Raw genomic sequence first — 20,513 nt, 5'->3', positions numbered from 1 at the left:
TAATAAAAATCTGGCTTGACAAATAAAATCATTATCTAGGCTATATAGCAGATTGTTTCAAAATTAAATTATCTGGGCTGGGGAAATAGCTCTGTGGTAAAATGCTTGCCTAGCATGTGTGAAGCCCTGGGTTCAATCCTCAGTACCATAAATAAATAAACAAACAAACAAACAAACAAATAAATAAAAATTGAAATTAAATAATCCCCCCCAAGTGTTGGGTATTGAACTCAAAGACTCCTGCATGCTAGTCGATTGCTCTACCACCCACCCTCATCTCCAATCCTAAATTGTCTATCTTCTACCTTGTGCTTGATTTTGTTGTGAACCTGAAACTGCTCTGAAAATATAGTCTATTGAAGAAATCAAATTACCTGATTAAGTGACTTAGGTAATTGCAGGCTGGTTTTTCCTGCTGCTTAGTCTTCCCATAATGCCTTGTGCTGTACATAAAGAACTACTAATTAATTTCATAAAGTTAAGCCATGCGTACTTAATAAGTCAAAACCTTTCTTGAGTGGGGGGACTTTTATTTATTTATTTATTTATTTATTTATTTATTTCTGTTTATGAGAATGTATTTATTCAACATGTTCATCAATACTATTTAATTTGTGTATATGATGTGATATTATTTCACATCATCTAATTTCTAAAAATTTTGCGTTTTTATGATTATTGAATACTTAGATTTTTTAAAAGTGGCCTTTCAAGTAACTTGCCTGCTTTTTTTTTAGAATTTTTATTTATTTATTTATTTATTTTTACCATACAATTTATTTTTATTTTTTTTAGTCATACATGACAGCAGAATGTATTTTGACATATAATACATACATGGAATGTACATACATCAATCATAATGTCTATTCTGCTAGTGGGGGGACTTTTAATTCATTTGTTTTTAGTTTTTTTGCTTTGAGTTTTAACTTCTTAAATGTTCATGGCTTAGCTTTATGAAATTGGTCCTTATTTATATCAAAAGATATTATGGGAAGATCACGCAGCAGGAAAAATCAGCCTGCAATTAAAACTTAATTAGGTATCAGAAAAACTGACATTTAAATACTGGACAACTGGAGGTAGTTTTTCTTAAAATTTTGTGAAAGAAAAAGCAGCTCAAAAAAAATGCCCTATGTTTGTATTTTAAAATGGAAAAAAAAGACTCTACATACCATGGTTTATGTGAAAGATGTTTAATTTTTTGAATAATATTAAATAAATTATTGTGCAGTTCAGTAATACAATAAGCACATATGGAGTTGACCTTTTTAAAGGCACTTCTGGTACAATCACAGTAAAGTAACACAGTAAATCATCACACAGTAATTTACCTTGGCACCTTATAATATGCTCTGCTCATTTCACATTGTTCTTCAATGTTCTTCAGAATATTGCTTCATTTTATAAACATTTCAAAGACCCATCTTAAAATGTACCAATATCAATTATTTTTATTTACTATTGAGTATATCACTGATGAATCACATTTAAAAGACATTTTTAGGTTCTTTGTTCGTGTGCTAAACTACTCATTCCTTCACAGTCATATGAAAGTGTTTTAAATAGCCAAAAGTAAAGGCAGTGGAACCTGTGATATAAATCTTCTAGGAATAACAGTTGTATAAGCTACAGATGTCTGTTACTTCTATTATTTATTCTTTTAAGTGATGTTTTTATATTATTATTTTTAATTATATAATTTTGAGTTACATAATTTTACAAAGAACACTTTACATTTTTTTAAGAAAACAGGCAGGATCTAATTTTTTTATAAAAATATAATGATGTAGTGTTAATTTCCTGATGCTAAATTAAAATCAAACACGTTCTCTAAAGAACATCTGCAGTTACTATCAGGTTTATCATAGATACATATAAGAGAACATAAGTATCAGCTCATCTGATTAGACTAATTTTCTTATAAAGAAAAACACCTTTGCACAAAGAAAAATATCTTTGCACAAAGATACTATTGTATGATTAAGGTTGAAACCCAACTATCTGAACAAAAATGCTCAACAAATTTTGTGCATATATTCTTTCATTTTTAAGTTTTGAATAAAATTAATTTCAAAATACTAAGTATAAAAGTTATGACATAAAAGCTATGTTGAATATGAGGGATAAGATTATATCTTTATTGATAACTAAAATACTCTTTGACATAAACTAGAATATAAACAGCACATCCCAACTACAAATTTTTTAAGTAAATATAAATTATGAGATTTAGAATATATTGATATAATAGTAAATCTAAATTGTTTTATGAATAACCTGAAAAATACTATATGTAATTGATAATGATTTTTAAAATATAAACACTTCCTTTTCTTTGTGTAGTTCTATTGATTATTCAACTAGAAATTGTTCCTATAAAAGACAATTAAGCATTACTCACTCTCCAAATATCTGTGTAGTCATGATAAGAATAACCATGAACAGAAGTCAAAATTATATTTTTTAATTTATTTGAGAATAAATTGAAAGCCAACTGTGCCTGAAATATTTTATAAATATGTTTCAATTATATCAATATCAGTAATTTCCTGGAGACCTATAGATGCTAAATAGAATAATATGGCATAAAAATTCTTCAGTCAAAAGTTTCTAATGTGCAAATATGCTAAATAGAATTTCCCTGAGATGAGCCATCAGATGGCCCATAGAAATAGCCATAAAGCTGTATTGAGATTTTATTCTGAATTATAATTTAATCGGGCACCAAAAATTAGTGTTAATAGGTTTCCACCATTAGTTGATTTGTATAGTATTTCTTTTCACTGGACTATTTATAAATCTAGTACCAAACAAATGTAATCAGAAAATTTGTTTAAAATTAAACTTTCCAGAAACATACAAAAATACATATGAACAGTCACTTGAGAAATGTGTAAGAATCAGCAATCTCTTCTGTGCCTTTCAAATATACCAACATTTAATTACTTCAAAGTTTTTTTAAAAAAAAATACATTTAAAAAGTAAAAAAGCCTCCCACATGCCCATATTGCTCATATAAGAGATTTTAACATTTTTAAAGATAAGACAAGCATGAATTAGTTTAAAAGATTTGTTCTTTTTCTTTCATTATGTAATCAGATAGGATCTCTCTCACATATTTTTATGAGGAAGCCACTCATATGAAATAGCTTCTTCTCATTGAATGGTCTCAGAAATGCTGCTGAGGTAATCTTCAGACTTCATTATAAAATTTGTCCACTCTTGACAAATGTCCTCCATGGAGAGTTCTTCACCACCATATTCCAGAGGAAGAATGTCAGGAAAACACTGAAGTAGGCTTTGTTTGTAATTGTTCCCATGCATGTGAATCTGAAATAGTCAAAATGTTTTAGAAGGTGTCCCCTCTGCCTCTCACTAATTAGATGCAATTCCAGGGGCAAAATTAACCTCATAAAATGAGACACTCTAATAACTTCCAAAGTAGTAGGGTATGTACTATTTCTATTATTTTGCTTGTGAATCTAAGAATTTTATTTATGTTTAGATTATGGTGCTGTAAATCTAATAATTGTATTACTTTCTTAGACGTGCATTCTCTTAACCTCAGAAGATAACAAAAATGTCCTACTTGGTATTAATTCAAATAGAAGCATACTTCTGAGCCCACAGTTAGGTTCATGAAGAATGATTCATATGGTATCGTCAATGTGATACTCTTGGCTAGTTCAAAAGTAGGAAATTATGATTGTTGAGAACCTTTGATTTTCAAATATTTTAAACTTTAAAAGTTGATCATCCAGGGCTGAGGTTATGGCTCAGTGGTAGAGTGCTTGTCTAGCACATGTGAGGCCCTGGATTTGATTCTCAGCACTGCATATAAATAAACGAAATAAAGGTCTATTGACAACTAAAAAAATACTAAAAGAAAAAAATTTTTTTTTAAAAATTGATCATCGAATGGCCTGAAGTTAAGATAAACCTGTAGAAACTAAGAATACATGTTGCTAAAATAAATAAATAAATTTTCTCCTATTAAGGCAAAATGTTTATCTGTGCATTCAACAACCATTTAATAAGCACCAGGATATGAGGACCAATGAATGAAACGAGAATCCTACACTGAGGAGCCACACAACCTCAATTCTTGATTTTCTCTGAAATTTTAAAAATACTATCAGTTAACTGAGGAGAAATTCTGTCATATCAGGAAAGGAGAAATATGAAAAGTGGAGTATTGCTGAAAAACTGAAAGGGAAAAAAGTAGATTTGTTTTCTCCCCTATTTTGGCAAGTTTCTTCATGTTAACTTTCACCGCTTCCCTTAGCTTCTCAATTTTTAAATTTTTTCTTTCTTTTGTGTACATACATTCTTCTTTAAATTAAGTCCATTTTTTTTTTTTTACATTTTTGCTTGTACTTGCTCAGGATATAAACTAAAATAGAAATATTTATTTTTAGATCTTTAAAAGTTAAAGAGAGGTGGTTAGCTGTTATCAAGCTACATTGGAAAGAAAAAAAAAAAGGAAGAAACAACAAAATTGGCTTTTATAAAAATACTAGAATGAACCCGGCATCAAGGGGCACACCTGTAATCCCAGTGGCTCTGGAGGCTGAGGCAGGAGAATCATGAGTTCAAAGCCAGCCTCAGCAACTTAGCAAGGCCCTAAGCAATTCAGTGAGACCCTGTCTCTAAATAAAGTACAAAAAGGGCTAGGGATGGGGCTCAGTGGATAAGTGCCCCTGAGTTCGATCCTTGGTACCAAAAATAAATAAATAAAATTTTAAAAATGAAAACACTAGAATGAAAAGTAGCTATCATCACTAAAGCAGATCATTGAGGGGTGGTTCTTGAAGAAAAATACAAATACCCACCAGATAAATAAGCTCTATGGTCATAGTTTTCTGTTCAAGTACAAAATGTTACATTTCCTTAAAATGAAAGAATATAGTTTCTAAAATTCAAACATAGCATGATAATCCATGGTGTCACATTATATTTAAATAATTTGAGATTTAATTTGTCTAAGACTTTAAAAATACTTGGTGGTCACACACAGTGGCATGATGGGACCTGTAATTGGGGCTACTCTGGAAACTCAGGTAGGAAGATAACTTGAGCACAAAAATTGAAGACCAACCTGGGCAACATAGCAATACCCTAAATCAAATATCTCAGAATTCTCTACAGATTAATGTAGAAGAGTGGTTGCTTTTCTTGAGAACTCAGATTCCATTTTCAACCTTTCAAAAATTCTAAAAAGTATTAGATATCCATCTGAGATAAAGCTCTGTAGGATATGGTAAAAAAAATCACATTTTTTGCTTTAATTCACATAACATTAAGTCCTATATGTCAGGCACTGTGGTTTTCAGTTACACATTTTTAATTAAGAAAAATACCAATTTTAGCGCAGGGATGTAACTGAGTGATAACATGCACAAGGTCCTGGATTCAATCCAAACAAATAAAATTAAGGAAGAAAAATATGCATTTTTGATTAGCATAAATATCACACTAACATGGTTAGAAATCAAAACAAGATACACAGTGAGATGTCTTGCTATCAACCCTATCCTCATCTATGCTTGGCTACTACACCTCTATTCTATTTAATGCAGGCGAGAACTTATTTTCTTATATATCTTTTTAGTATAATTTTATACAAAAATAAGGACCTATTCTTATTCTCCCCCTTTTATTAAAAAAAAAAAGATTGCATATCATCAACCCTTTTTTTCATTTTGTGCATTTCACTTTACAATACATCCTGCAAAACTTGTTGCATTCCTTTGTGTGAATGTATCATAGCTTTTTTAAAACTCACTTTCCTGATGTTGAATACTTGGTAGTTTTCAACGTTTTCCTGCAATGAATATTTCTATAGAATTTTGTTTACGTACAGACATATCTGTAGGATAAATTCCCAAAAGTGCTATGGTTGTGATTTAGATAACTGCAGACACACTGCCCTCTACAGGGAATATACAATTGTGCAATCCAACCAGGGATGTATGAGTGACCCAGTTTTCCCAAGGCCTTGTAACTAATATCCTTTTAATTTACAAAAATAGTTGGTTTGATAAATAAATATTCAAAATATTGAACTAATGGAGAGGGTGGGTGGATATGGGGGGAGATAATAAAGCGATCCTTAAATGAAAAAGGTTGGAATATTTGATGTAGAAAAATAGTAACTTGAATGTGTTTTACTCACTCGCTCCTTAATCTTTTCAGTCAGGAATGGTTTAATCATGGAAAAGACAGCATGAAAAATTACTGGCTCATTTATCAAATGGATGCCACGAACTTTCAATGGAAAGGAGTCCTTCGGAAAATAAAGAAAAAAATCATCTTAATGAAACACAAATTAGTGTTGCAATTATGTTCCTAAAACAAGCCTCTTCCTTAAACACTTTCCAAATTTACAACAGTACTTATTGTGTTATTTTGTTTCCAAAATTATTTATTCCAGCAACACAAAAGTCTAATTGATACTTCACTCTCACTAGATTAAGAAAAATCTTAAACAAGCATAGGCAAAGTATTATAATATTTAATAGTTCTCCTATAAAATACTTAACACTTTTTCACTAGAAATCCCTTCTCCCCATCACATTTTATTAGGGAACCAATGACTAATTTGGACAAATATAATTTAACTTTTTTGCCAACATTTTTTTGAGAGGTAAGTAATCAAAAGTTCATAAAAATTGAAAAAACATAACACACACTTTAGGTACTGGTATATATCTTTAGCATCAAAGTAATATAGGCTTATTTAGAAGGTTTAAAAAGTTAAGAGTTGAAAGAAAAAAAACTTATCAATAGTTTCCCTATCTAAAAGTTATATGGTCAATACACAGACCTTTCTTCTTTCTTTTCTTCTTTTTTAATGCAAAGCTCTTTTTCATGTCTAGCTTTTAGAGACGTGTTATTAATTTGTTTTTTTTCTTCCAGGCTCTTTTTATATGTATAATTTTACTTTAAATATAATTGCTAATAGGCTCCCTAAATAATTTGTATACTGTTATGTTTCATTGTTATAATATATTTTTTATGTGGTCATTATGCATTTTAATACTGTTATAATGATCCATCAAATGGATATACCACCATTTAAGTGACCATTTTCTTATTTCTGGACAAATAATTTTTAAAAAATAAAAAATTTTCTTCTGGGCTGGGATTGTGGCTCAGCACAGTTTGATTCTCAGCACCACATAAAAATAAAGGCATTGTGTTGTGTCCATCTACACCTAAAAAGTAAATATTAAAAAAAAATTCTATTAAAAATGATACTATTAAAAGGCTGGGGATGTGGCTCAAGCGGTAGCGTGCTTGTCTGGCATGCACGGGGAGCTGGGTTCAATCCTCAGCACCACATAAAAATAAAATAAAGATGTGTGTCCACCGAAAACTAAAAAATAAATATTAAAAAATTCTCTCTCTCTCTCTAAAAAAAAAAAAAATGATACTGTGGTAGTGCATGCCGTTATCCCAACTCCTCGTAAGACTGAAGCAGGAGGATCACAAGTTCAAGGCCATTCTCAAGGCAACTTAGTGAGACCCTGTCTCAAATTAAAAATAAAAACTAAAGGGCTGGGGATGTAGCTTAGTGGTAAAGTGCCCCTGAGTTCAATTCCTAGTACTATCAAAAAAAAAAAAAAATGGTGCTGCAGTAACTATCTTTCTAGATAGGAGGAGAAGTAGTGGTTACAAACATGACCTGTACATACAGATTACCAGGACTGAATAAAGCTTACTTTACTTCACTGCTGACAAACTGTGTACCTGGGCATTGCTATGCCACTTCTTTAACCGAGTTTATTAATATGTAAAATGGAGAAAATAATGATTTGATGTCATAGGCCCAGCATGTGCATTATGTGGTAGTGCATATGAAACACTTAGCAAAGTACCTGTCACATCATAAACTTAACTCTCTCTCTCTCTCTCTCTCTCTCTCTCTCTCTCTCTCTCTATCTCACTCTCTCTATCTCTCTCTCTCTATATATATATATATATATATTCTTTTTCTTTTTACAGTGCTGGGTATTGAACCCAGGGCCTCGCACATACTAGGCAAGCACTTTCCCACTGAGCTACATCTCCAGCCCCAGTAAACTAATATTATGATGGTATACAAAGCCCTTACTATATTTAAGATTGTTCTTTACCTAGAAGTAGAATTACTGGGTCAAAGACAATGACCATTTTTAAAACCTTTAAAAAAAAAAAGTCATATCAATTTATGCCTACACCAAGATTTATGTGACCTTTTATTGTATAATTGTTATAAACATTTTTCAGTCGGCTTTTAAATCTAGAGCAAGATTTTTACCACATTACTATCTAAATGTATAAATTCTGTGTTTACTGGTTTTGAACATTTATTTTCATGTTTTTTTTAATATTTTGTATAAATAAATTTCACTTCCTGTTAGCATTATTGAATTATACGTATCATTTTTGAAATTTTATTTAAGCTTCTATTAAATACTCTAGCAAAACTTAAAACTAACATTTGGAAGTATGATACCTAAGAGTTAAAATATTCACTTACAGTAAGTACAGCAGCAATCTTCTTGGCTACAGATGGGGTAATTTGAAACGCATGAGAAAATTGCCAACCTTCCAGATCAAATATAGCCTTGACTCCATTCCGTTGTGTTTCTACTTCCTGTACAATAAGCTCAGATGTAATTAGACTTACACGAAATACATCATAAGCTGTAAAAACTTTTGGGTCCCATTGTGCTGGAAAAAAAAAAAAAAGAGGGTATCATATCTCAACATTGTATAAAGAACCAGAGAGATTTACAAAGGGAGACTAATTCTATGTACAAAGGATCATGAATATTGAATAACGTTAAATTAAGGGCCAAGGTTATCTATCCGTTTCTTCCTCCCTCCTGAAATCCCTGGCAAAGAAAAGATTTTTAAAAGCATGGAAAAAAGAAAGAATTCTTGCAGGCTGGATTTGACTGTCAAAGGCAATGGTGACTTCACATGCAGGAGAGAGCTGTGTCTTAAGATGGGAACGCTTGTGGCTATGCTACAAGCTAGGAGATGTTGGAGAAGGGAAAACCGAGGGCCTGGATTCTGAAGAGCAGGTAGGGCCCCATAGTAACTGAAGAGGTTGCTATGAGAAAAGCAGGAGGAGCAGACAGACAAGTTAATCCTCTCAACTCTCAGTGACAAGCAGCACAAAGCAGAGGCATGTCCCCACAGGCCTAAGCAGGAAATGTGAGCTTGGGAAAGAAGTGTTGAGGAAATGACCAGCTAGATGCACACCCAGGTAACTGCCCATGCCCAGGGAAAACAAGGGGAACCTGTGTTGAAAACAGGAACTGACATTTCTTGTCTATATGTCTCACCCATCCCCTTTCACCCCTGAGACAGGCCACAGCAGGCAGAAATGACAATAATTGACTGGCAAGCAGGTAATTTTTTTTTTTAAAAAAAGATATGCATCTGTCAAAAATTTTACATGTATATGCAAAGAACAGATGAGCAGAACTCAGAACTCAGTAGATAAAGGCAACAAAGCTTGAGGTAAGGTTAAGAAAGGTAGAGATATTCAAAGAAACATAATACTGCCAGGGAGAAGATGTTGAAAGCTGTTATTCTAAGAACAGGCAAAGACTTTTTAAAATCAGGTGAAATCTGATGGAACAAATGACAGACAGAACCAGTAAGTGAATAGTGGTTTGGCAGATCTACTTGAGGAGTTTTCTTCAATTTGGCACACAAGTCAAGAGTTGATGAGTATGAATAAAAGTTAAACGATAATGCAGGTAAACCTAGAAATTTCAATATCCTGCTAATGAGAGATATAGAAAGCAAATACAAAGAACATAAAATAAAAGAATAGTAACCATAGAGAAATATTTTTCCATAGCTGAAAAATGATGTAAGTCTTCAGACTGAATGATGAAGTGCCTAACAGAATGAATGAAAAATTATTCATAATGTGAAGTAATGGTAAAGCATTCAAAAAGCAAAGTTTCTGGTATGGGCAACTGGGTAGAATGGTGGTACCATTTATTGAGATAAAAGAGAAGCCTTTTGGATGGAAGAGATCCTAAGTAGGAACATGTCAAAATGGTGATAGTGAGACATCCAAAAGTATACAGCTAGAATAGGGAGCTAGTCACATGAACTGGATCCCCAAAGAGAAGATGGGGGTGAAGATACAAATCTGGGAGTTGTTTATACTTAGATGGCAATCTAAAAGAGGGATTAATTGTCTTACATCCATGTTTTTCTCTGTTAAGGTAGAGATAAAGTATCATATAAAGCAGAGGCTAAGGCCAATGTAAAAGGGATTTCAGAATTTGAAGAATGAGGTGAACCTTGGGAATCCAGTTCATATAACCAGATCCCTATTCTGGCTGTATCCATTTGGATCTCTCACTGTAACAATTTTCTTTCCTTTTTTTTTTTTTTTTTTTTTTTTGGTACCAAGTATTGAACCCATGGGAGTTGAACCAATGAATACATCCTCAGCCCTTTTTTGTTTTTCCGAGGCAGGGTGTTGCTAAGTTGTTTAGAGCCTTGCTAAGTTGCTGAGGCTGGCTTTGAACTCAGGATCCTCCTGCCTTAGCCTCTAGAGCCTCTGGGAAAACAGGCATGCACCACTGCACCCCACTCACAGTCATCAGTTTGACATGTTCCTAATTATGGACCTTTTCTGCTCAAAATGCTTCTGTTTTATCTCAATAAAAGGTGCCAAGTGGGCATGTGGCTCATTGGTAGAGTACTTGCCTGGCATTTGTGAGGCCTTGGATTCTGAAAACAAAGAGAAGGAGAAGAGAAAGAGGAGAAAGGAGAAAAAGAAGAAGAGACAGGAGCCACCAATTAGGCTGAGGGAGAATGTGGCATCAAAGAGGCCAAGGGAAAAGGATATTTTAAAAAAGAGGAAGTGTCTCATTGTGTTGGAAACCAAGTAAAATAAGACTAAACCTGTCCATGAGATTTGGCGAAAACGTCACTGATGTCTTTTTAGCAGATGTGGGAGTGAAACCAGAGCAGTATGGGCTAAGGAATGATTGGAAAGTGTGGATGGTGAACATCCTAGCTTAACAAGTCTGGCTTAGAATAGAAGAGGGAGCTAGGAAGAAAGATGGCTGGGGCAGAGGCTGGGCAGGGTGGGATACAGGAGGACTTTTTGTATATTTTTAGAGGACTGAACCTTAACAGACTTAAGTATTGATTGGTAACATCTAGTAGCAACAAAAGCCCTAAAGATCTAGAAAGAGAAAAGATAATCAGAAGGAGTCTTGGGAGGGTATAATGGGATTACTCTTGCTTTTAAAAACCCTCAGGTTCGTGGTAAGCATTTGAAAAATAAATATAACTCCTTCAGACACTGGGTGATGAGCCAAGTAAAGTTTACAGATCAAAATATTTTCATGACCTAAATTTCTGAGTCAACTAACTTAATAGTCTGAGCCAATGTCAAGTGCTCAGTAGCCACAGGTGGCTGGTGGCTACTATAAAATAATTTCATCATCATAGAAAGTTTGATGAGATAGTGCTGGCTAGTCTTTAAGAAGTACTTATGACCAAAAGAGCATGTTTTCTTTCTCACTACCAAAATGTCATTTTTACTTTTTATTTTGCCCAGGTGGCTCATAAACAGAGAGGGGGTAGGGACAAGAGAGAGAGAGAGAGAGAGAGAGAGACAGAGAGACAGAGACAGAGACAGAGAGAGAGAATGAATTCAGTCAGGCACTGCAGAGCCCAAAACCTTGCTATGAATTTCAGTTTTATGTTCCTGGGAACTCTTAATAGATTTGCCAGATAAAATATAGAACACACAGTTAAAGCTGAATTTATGATAAATATGATATAATTATTTAGCACAACTATGCCCCATGCATACTTCAAAAATATTCTTTATCTGAAATTCAAATATGACTGGGCACCCTATATTCTTATAATATGTAGGTTTCTTTGCTAAATAAAACACGAACACTGGCAACCCTATCCCTGAGGAGTTCAAGGAACTTATGACTGACAAATCATTCAATAGCCTCTGGCACTAGAGGAGACATGAAAGAACAGAAAGGTCATTTTAATGTCTGCTTTATAGATAATGGCTTAACGATTAACTCAGTGTTTTTTTTGTTGTTGTTGTTGTTGTTGTTTTTTTGACAAACAAGCTGGGACAAAAAATAAATAAAAAGAAAACAGAATAATTCTATTAGATCATCTGATACCCTTTCAAGAATTAAATATAATATCTTTTGCCAGATACCAAGCTTTCATTATAGGCAAGTATCTTATCTCTAAGCGGGCTGAAAATACAAATACATAAAGTTTAATTCTTTAAAGATTTAAAAGTTAGCTGGATATCATAGCACACCTCTCTAGTCCCAGCTACTCTGGCAGGCTGAGGCAGGGGGATGATTGAACCCCTGGGGTTCAAGGCTAGTCCAGGGAGCCCAGAAAGACCCCATCTCAAAAAAGAAAGAAAAAAGAATGAAACTTCTATAAGACGATAATTCATAAAATGCAGTTCACAAAAAGTTGGTTTTATTTGTCCTTTCAACTGAGCTATAGAGTTCCCTTTCACCCGGCTTTTAAAATCATACACAGAACTAAAAAGGCAACAGAAGTTGTAGGTCACCAAATGCTGTAGTCTGAATATCTATGTCCCCCACAAAGAATTTATATGTTGAAATCCTAACTCCCAAGGTCATGATATTAGTGGGGAAGTCTTTGGGAAGCGATCAGGCCATGAGGGTAAGAGACTTCAAAAATGGAATTAGTGCCCTTATGAAAAGAGGCCCAAGAGAGACCTTTGCCCCTGATGTAGAGGTTAGAGTGAAAAAAATGTCTATGAACCAGAAAACAGGGTCTCATCCAAACCAAATCTGCTGATGCCTTTTAGACTTCTTAGCCTTCACAACTGTAAGAAATAACTTGCTATTTTTTAATCCACATAGTCTATGACAGTTTGTTGTAGCAGCTTGAATGGATAAAGCACCCACTCACAAAACTAGGAATGCCTAGTAATTAAAAAGAGAAAACATGAAAATAAAAAGGTGCTAATGGAATAAAGTGTCTGCAACAATTCCCAGGGGTTCTTGATCTCTACTGTACCCTCCTCCATCCAGAGAAATGAGTCCCTTGCTTCTCAGCCCTGGGCATTATTGAACTGGTCATTCACTCACTCATTCCACAAATATTTAATGAGCGCTCTCCAGGTACCAGGCCCTATGCTCAGTGCTTGAGACACAGCAATGAACATATCAGACAAAATCTGTGAATACATGTGGCTTATATCTTATAGTTCAGAATTCTTTTTTTTCTTTTTATTTCCTACTAAACATTTTTTTGAACACTTTATCTTGAGCACTTTCACTTTTTCCCACTATTGCTCTTCCCATTTTTCTTTTATTTTATACAGTTGACTGTTTGGAAAAGTACAAGTAGGATTTTCACCAAATTCTGTTAATTTTCTCAAAACTGCCAACATTTTCTTATATTTGGTAAATATTAAGACCTAAAGGGACTTAGGTCTGAAACCTAAAAACATAAATTGAAACCTAAATTTTTAAACATAGACACTAAAACATTCTATTCAGCAATCAATGAAAAATATGAGGAGAGAGGAGGCGAAGGAGGAGAAGGAAGGTGGGGGGAAGAAGAGTTGTGTGTGACTCACCAATTCTGTAAATAAGAACTTTGCTGCCAGTGGGATCCCTGGATCTCAGAACTCCATGGTAGCCAGCCTTCAAAAGTCCAAGGATACTTCCAGGGTGAAGATCTGCGCTTAGTTCTGGACATTCTGCTCTCCATTTATAATAGTTTTTTAGTAACTGAAAAATAAAATTAAAACTGTCCACAGATTGTACACCTGGTAAGCATTTTGTGATAACAGTAGGAAAACCTTGACATTATATGAACCTAGACATCCATTAAATCCAGTATATCTGGATTTTAATCTGGGGTATCTTTTAGCTGAGCATGATAGCATCCATCTATAGAGCCCAAGTTCCCATCATCAAGGGTCTAAGGTAACAGGAGTTTTTCATCAAATAATTTTCAGTCTAGTAATTTTCAGTTGCCACCTAGAGTAGATAGTGTCTAAAGTCAGCTACCAACACGTCTTCCCCTCCTGGTATATACATTCATTCCTTCTAGCAGGCAGTGGGATCTATTTGATTCCCGTCACCTGTGTGTGAGTTGGCCTTACACTTTACTTGGACCAATAGAAATTGGTGGAAATGACACTGTACCAGGTCTTAAAACACCCTGGAACCTTCTGAATTTGTTGTTGTTTTGTTTTTGAGACTCAGACACCATGTAAGATTGTTGACTGAAAACAGTTCACATGGAGAGAAGCCCTGGAGGTTGAGAGGTCATCCTGGTTAGGCTTGCTTAACCAAGTTCCCATCTGGTGTCATGTTCAGCAGAGATGAGGCATCCCCACTGAGCCCTGCCCAAACTAGAGAACACAAATAAATAGTTGTGCTTTAAGGCAAGAAGTTTTGGGATGTTTTATTACTCAGCAGAAGATAACTGAAATACCACCGTTAGTATTAAAAAAAAAAGAAGAAGAATAGAGATCAATCAACTGAATTAAGAGAGCCCAAGGAACAGTACACCTGGCTAAAAAAATCTTGGCAAAACATGTTTTTAAGGAATCCGACATTCTTCCCACCCCACCACCTGCCACCCCAAAATAAACACCAGAGATGGCCAATCAACAAATGCACTGTAAAGAATACTAAAGTAAAGGATATATTTAAAAATTATTATATTTTAATTTTCATCTTTATGATTTTCATCCTTCTCAATTTTTCTAAAATAACAGTATTTTATTTTCAGTTTAAAGACACCTATTAGCAATGTGGAATCACAGTTAAGGCAAAAAGGAAAAGACAGATTTTATATTTGAAATGCATTAGAATAAAGATGGTAACCATAATCACAAAAAGCAGTAATGATCTGGAGGAGAAACTACAAATAATACAGGAAGTAGAGGTAGAAATTGTGAGCCCTGGAAAGTGTCCCTGGCTGGGAATGGCTGGGGGAGAGAGAGGCTGGCTGGGCCAGAGAGGAGGAGCAAAGTCATCAGCATCACCCGGCCTGCCTCCTCTGATCTTGTCTCCCTCTCTCTGTGTCTCTCTCCCTCTTTTTCATCTCCACATTTAATAAACTCTTCTTAACTTTAAAAGAGAGAACATTGCTGAGAGCTAAATGAAACAGAGAGGTAAGGGGGGAAAAAGTCAGTCAGTGTGCCAACCAAGAAATAATTGGTGACCTAAATATCAGTTTCCAAAAGTCGTAAGAACAACAGGCACATTGTAGGTTCTGGTATGCTCATTCTGTTCTAGGAAATGAATTTCCCTTCCTCCTCCTGTCCTCAGGAGCATTAGAAGAGGTATCAACAGCAATTTACAATGCTCATTACTTTTTGAGAGTTTCCTCAGACATATAAGCAGGTCTTTTAATTCTGATTCAAGCAAAATGCTAGAAACAGAATATTAGTAGCTATATAGAAATAAAGCCTTTATTTCCTGAGGAATGATAAAAGTTGTGGCTTTGTTAGAAGGGACCTTTTAGGTAATAGGGGCAGGATAGTCAGCATATTGGTCTCTGCAGATAGCTGGCTCCCAGGGGATAGAAATATGTGTTGAACAAAAGAATGAATCAATGCATGAATAAATCATGTCCACACACTTGAAAAACTAAGTTCTGTAAAGATGCACAAATCACTTTCATTCCTCTGACACTTAACTTTTGCAAAGTGGAACATCGAAATCCAAACCTTGGATTATTACTCTTCTACTGATAAATGAATTCACTGGTCCAATTAGTGCAAATATTTTACATAAATGCCAAAAATGAACTATTACTGAGCAGTTCTCAAACTACCTTATGTCCACAGTAACAAAAATATGGCTGCAAACGAATATTCATTATTGGAACATGCATGTTTTGTAAAATAAATAAATAAAATAATAGAAGTGAAAAAAATATTTACAGTGTTATGTTTTAACTATACTTTATCATAAAGATTCCTTTTATATTTTTCATGTATTTTCAAACAAAATAATGGTCTTCGTGCCACTCTTACAAGGTCTAATGAAGTAATTTCAAGTCCTCCTACAACTACCTTGAAAGATAACTTTGGGAAGTTACTGGATTAACTAAGGTCATCAGAGTGGAACCTCCATGGTTGAATACTAATGGCTTTATCAGAGTGGGGAGATCCTGGCCTCTCCAGAGGCTGAGACAGGAGGATTCCGAGTTCAAGGCCAACCTTGGCAACTAAGACCATTAGATGGATAAGAAAATTACGTGATCTGGTAAGTTTCAAAACAGAAATTACATTTAGAGGGAAATTAGCACGGAGAATCCATGGAATTTTGAAAGTTTTAAAATCTTTGGGTAAACTATGAAGATAACTAAAGGATTTTAAAAATTCCATGTCTTAGTTTTATGTTGGTAATAACAATAACAGACTAGGTAAAGTGATAAACAGAAGGGGTTTATTGGCTCATAGTTCTGACCCAAGGTCCTAGAAGCCATATTTTCTCATGACCTTCTTGCTGACAGAGTCCCAAGGTGGCACAGGACATCAGATGGCAAGAGACAGCAAGTGTGTGCACTGTGGTCTCTCTCTTGCTGCTGCTACTGGTTTCCCCTCCTCTCTCCTCCTCCTCCTGCTCCTCTTCCTCTTCCTCCTTTTCCCAGGATCATTCGATTTCTAAGCTACATCCCAATCCTTCTTTTAGTTTATTTTCAACAAGTTCTGCCTAAGTTGCCAAGGTTGGCCTCTAATTTGAGATACTCCTGTCAAGGCCTTTGGAGTAGCAGGCTGTCCTGCACTTCTTTTAAGCCATCAGTATGCTGTTGTGGGGACCCCCCTGATGATCTTAGAGAATCTCAATCACTTCCCAAAGGCCTCACCTCCAAACACCATACTCTGATTAAGTTCCTCACAATGGGGTTTAAACTCCAATACAAGTTTTGGAGGGCATAAATTTTACTCAAACTACAACAACAGAAATCAAAAATAGAACTGGACTATTCACTTGTAAAAGACAGGACTGGACTATTCAATTGTAAAATTCATAAGGATTTGTAAGACAGAGAGCTGGGGATAGTTTTTTTTCATTGTTTTTTAAAATATTTTTCAATATTTATTTTTTAGTTGTAGTTGGACACAATATCTTTATTTTATTTATTTTTATGTGGTGTTGAGGATCAAACCCGGGACCTCGCACATGCTAGGCGAGTACTCTATCACTGAGCCACAATCCCAGCCCTTCTTCATTGTTTTAAACCAAAAAGGCTAGTACATATATCTGATAGCATAGTCCCTCCTGAGTTCTACCCAACTTCAAATCTCTGCTCCACTTAATCAGTACATTGATTTTTGACAATTTACTTACTTTTTACACCTCAATTTCTTCTAACATGAAAAAATAATGCAAATGCTTCTTTAAAATGTACCCAGCATTTCACAAGCATATTAGTTAGCTATGAGGATTACAAGACCTTATTAATTCATTATAACTTCAAATACAAATGCTAGAATAATGAGAAATTTCATCATAACCAGTGCTCTTCTCAAGGTTTCTTCCTACAAAAACTGTAGGGCTTATATATTATGAATATGGAGTTTGAGTTAAGTTAACTGCCACTGTGAAGGAAAATTAAAAGCCAGTTTCACATTTTTACTCTTTCCTCTTTCCTTTCCAGTTGGCAGAAAAGTTAAGACAAAGAGGTCACAGACAGAAACTTGATTAGTGTCCAGTGGATTCGGACATAGTCCTACTAGCCAGTTCTTCAAGGGCACAGTGTAATAAAAACCATTCAGTGAAATGAGGAAGACAGAAGAATATCTAAGTCACAGAGGATGAAGTTAAATTTTACTTCTTTTTCTACTTAGACATTACTTCTTAAAAAAACAGCAAAACTAAAAATCAGCCAACACACCATTTTATTATTCATTATCTCCAAACATATATGTTCAATACCTCATTTAAACTGCACTCCTCACAAGAACTAAAATTAAATCTTCATTTTCAGTTGCTGCTGAGTACACATTAGCTTGTTACTCAGGATGTCAGGACACTTGCATAACCATTGAACTTCATGAAAATAAAGAAAACTGTATTCTTACTTTAGTCCTAACAGCAAAATAAATCTCAATAGATCAACCACGCCAACATAAAAAAAAAAAAAGAGAAGCCATCATTTCTTGGGAAAATTCTGGATTGAAGAGTTTCTAAAACCCAAATGTGGGGGTTGAGGTTGTAGCTCTCAGGTACTCAGCATTCACAAGGCCCTACCTGGGTTCAATTGCCAGCATCAAAAGCAAGAACAAAGAGCAATCAAAAAACAATCAATCAATACATTTGATCACAATAAAAAAATTAAAGTCTTTCTGAAAGAAAAGAGCATAGTAATGTCAAAAGACAAGCATCAAACTAGGACAAAGAACGATTTTCTTTGATACACAGATACTTTGATATACAGATATGAATAAGTAAGATATAAAAATGAACAAATGGCAAATAGGCAATTAAAGTAAAAAATAATTTTTAAAGGTTAGCTATATTAAAGATTACCCTCAGGGCTGGGGATATAGCTCAGTTGGTAGAGTGCTTGCCTTGCATGACAAGGCCCTGGGTTCAATCCCCAGCACCACACACACAGAAAAAAATTACCCTCAAAGTGCATGCATACTGTTATAACCATGACAAGCTATTTCTCAGCCAGTCATGGAAGTACACACCTGTAATGTCAGGTACTCCAGAGTCTTTTAATACAAGGCCAGCCTCAATAATTCAGCAAGACCTATCTCAAAATAAAGTTTTTTAAAAGACAGAATGGGAATATCGCTCAGTGGTAAGGCACTTGCTTTTATGTGTGAGGTCCTAGGTTCAACCCTCAATACCACAAACAAACAAAATCTCACTATGTAATATGAAAGTGATAAAATTAGTGCAAACCCTCTGGAAAGCCATTTGTGATATTCCTCAAGACTGAAAAAATGTACTTCTTATTCCATCCAGCAATTTCCCCACCTAAATTTATTCAATAAGGGTGTGTCCCTATTTATGCACCAGAGGAAGCATGAAGATATACCAGATGCACCATTGATGATGGAAGAAACCACAGAAACCTTGCTTATTGCATCTTGTGTACTCTAGGCAAACAGTTAAGAGTCCAAAAAAGAGAATCACTGAAAGACTGAAGAGCGTGCAAGGCAGCATTGGCATCAGTTGGTAAAATCCCATCCGAAAGCAGAGGACTAGTTAATATGTAATATACCCATTCTATGGCATAACAGCAGCTCCAAAATAAGCAAGATGTATGTGTACATGGTCATATGAGACGACTCCCTTGATAAGTCAGGTAAGAAAGGCAGAACACGCATGCACCTGCTTATGTGAATATAGGCCATGGCTGAAAAGGTAAACAGACAAATGACAGACATGGTCCCTGGGTATTGAGGGTAAAGAAATTTTTTCCTTCAGAAAGTTACTTTTAAAAACTTGTTTTGCACTTTTTGCTATTTTGTATTATCTGCAGTATTTTCACTATTTACTTTTTTCAATAAAAAATTTTTACTTAAAACAAGGGAAAGAAAAAAAAAAAACAACCTCAATGAGGCACATTTAAATTCTGTTCTAGGACTGACTTCCCTGTTCCCAATGTGCAGAACGACATTGAGCAAGGCACTCAGAAAATGGGCTAGATCCCATCCAATTCCTTAGTGCTTACCATGTGCCTGGCACTGTACTGGGCACATCCTGTTCTAACCGTTTAACTGATTAATGTTCAATCCTCACAATCAATCAACAAGATAAGGGTTCTCACCGTTATTTAACAGATAAAGGACAATGAACCCCAAGTAACAAATTCAAGGTCGCATCTCTGATTTCGGTCTTTTCACCACCCTTTCTCTCAAACTGGTGTAACACACTTGGAAACATAAAAGAACCGCCCCGTCGTTCCCCTGGGTTCAAAAATATACCGGGCTGCTTTACTGTCTTGACATTTAAATATTACTATTAATAATACTAGTTTGCTAGGGTATGGCTTCGGATCTTCAATTTTACTGGCAATATCATTTTCCTCGCCACACGTAGTTTTTCTGCTCAGATGTGACAATTCTGAGATACCTGCTTCTACTTTCCTATCACAGGATTTCTCCCGGGGAGAGGAAGGCATAAAGTTTCCCCCAAAACTTTACGGGCTCTGGAGACATTACCCCCGAGGGCTCCAACATGTTTTAAGTTTCCCCCTTTGCACTAACTCCAAAAGAACTGGAAGGACCTGCGCCCGATTTCTTCGAAGATCTACACTCGCTGGGAGCGCCCACGCTTGGTGCGTTAGGATCCTGTGGGTCCTGTCGGCAGCCTGAGTGTCCGCAGGGATCCAGGTGAAGTCACAGACGCCCTGCCCGGCTGGCCAGGCGCAGCGCAGCACTTACCCGCCAGGCCAGGTCTAGGTCAAAATCCCGGGCGCGCAGGAATCGAAGTAGAAAGGAATCGGTGAGCGGCAGCGGGGCGAAC

The 20,513-nt window shown here is 35.2% G+C and overlaps 1 protein-coding gene across 1 annotated transcript; it reads right to left on the bottom strand.

The window, feature by feature from the left end:
• Positions 1-1,180: 1,180 nt before the first annotated feature.
• On the bottom strand, positions 1,181-20,512 carry Ttpa (alpha tocopherol transfer protein; the record flags this gene model as incomplete). The annotated part of the gene is made up of 5 exons (XM_015485705.2): positions 1,181-3,333; positions 6,179-6,289; positions 8,528-8,721; positions 13,640-13,793; positions 20,432-20,512. Coding segments are annotated over 5 exons (714 nt in total), but the record flags the coding sequence as incomplete, so codon positions are not given.
• Between the last annotated feature and the right edge of the window lies 1 nt (position 20,513).

This window comes from Marmota marmota, unplaced genomic scaffold, assembly GCF_001458135.2.
Source record: "Marmota marmota marmota unplaced genomic scaffold, marMar, whole genome shotgun sequence".
In the NCBI taxonomy this organism is placed as follows: domain Eukaryota; kingdom Metazoa; phylum Chordata; class Mammalia; order Rodentia; family Sciuridae; genus Marmota; species Marmota marmota.
Note: the sequence above shows the minus strand (reverse complement) of the source record. Positions and strands in the feature narration are given on the sequence as shown.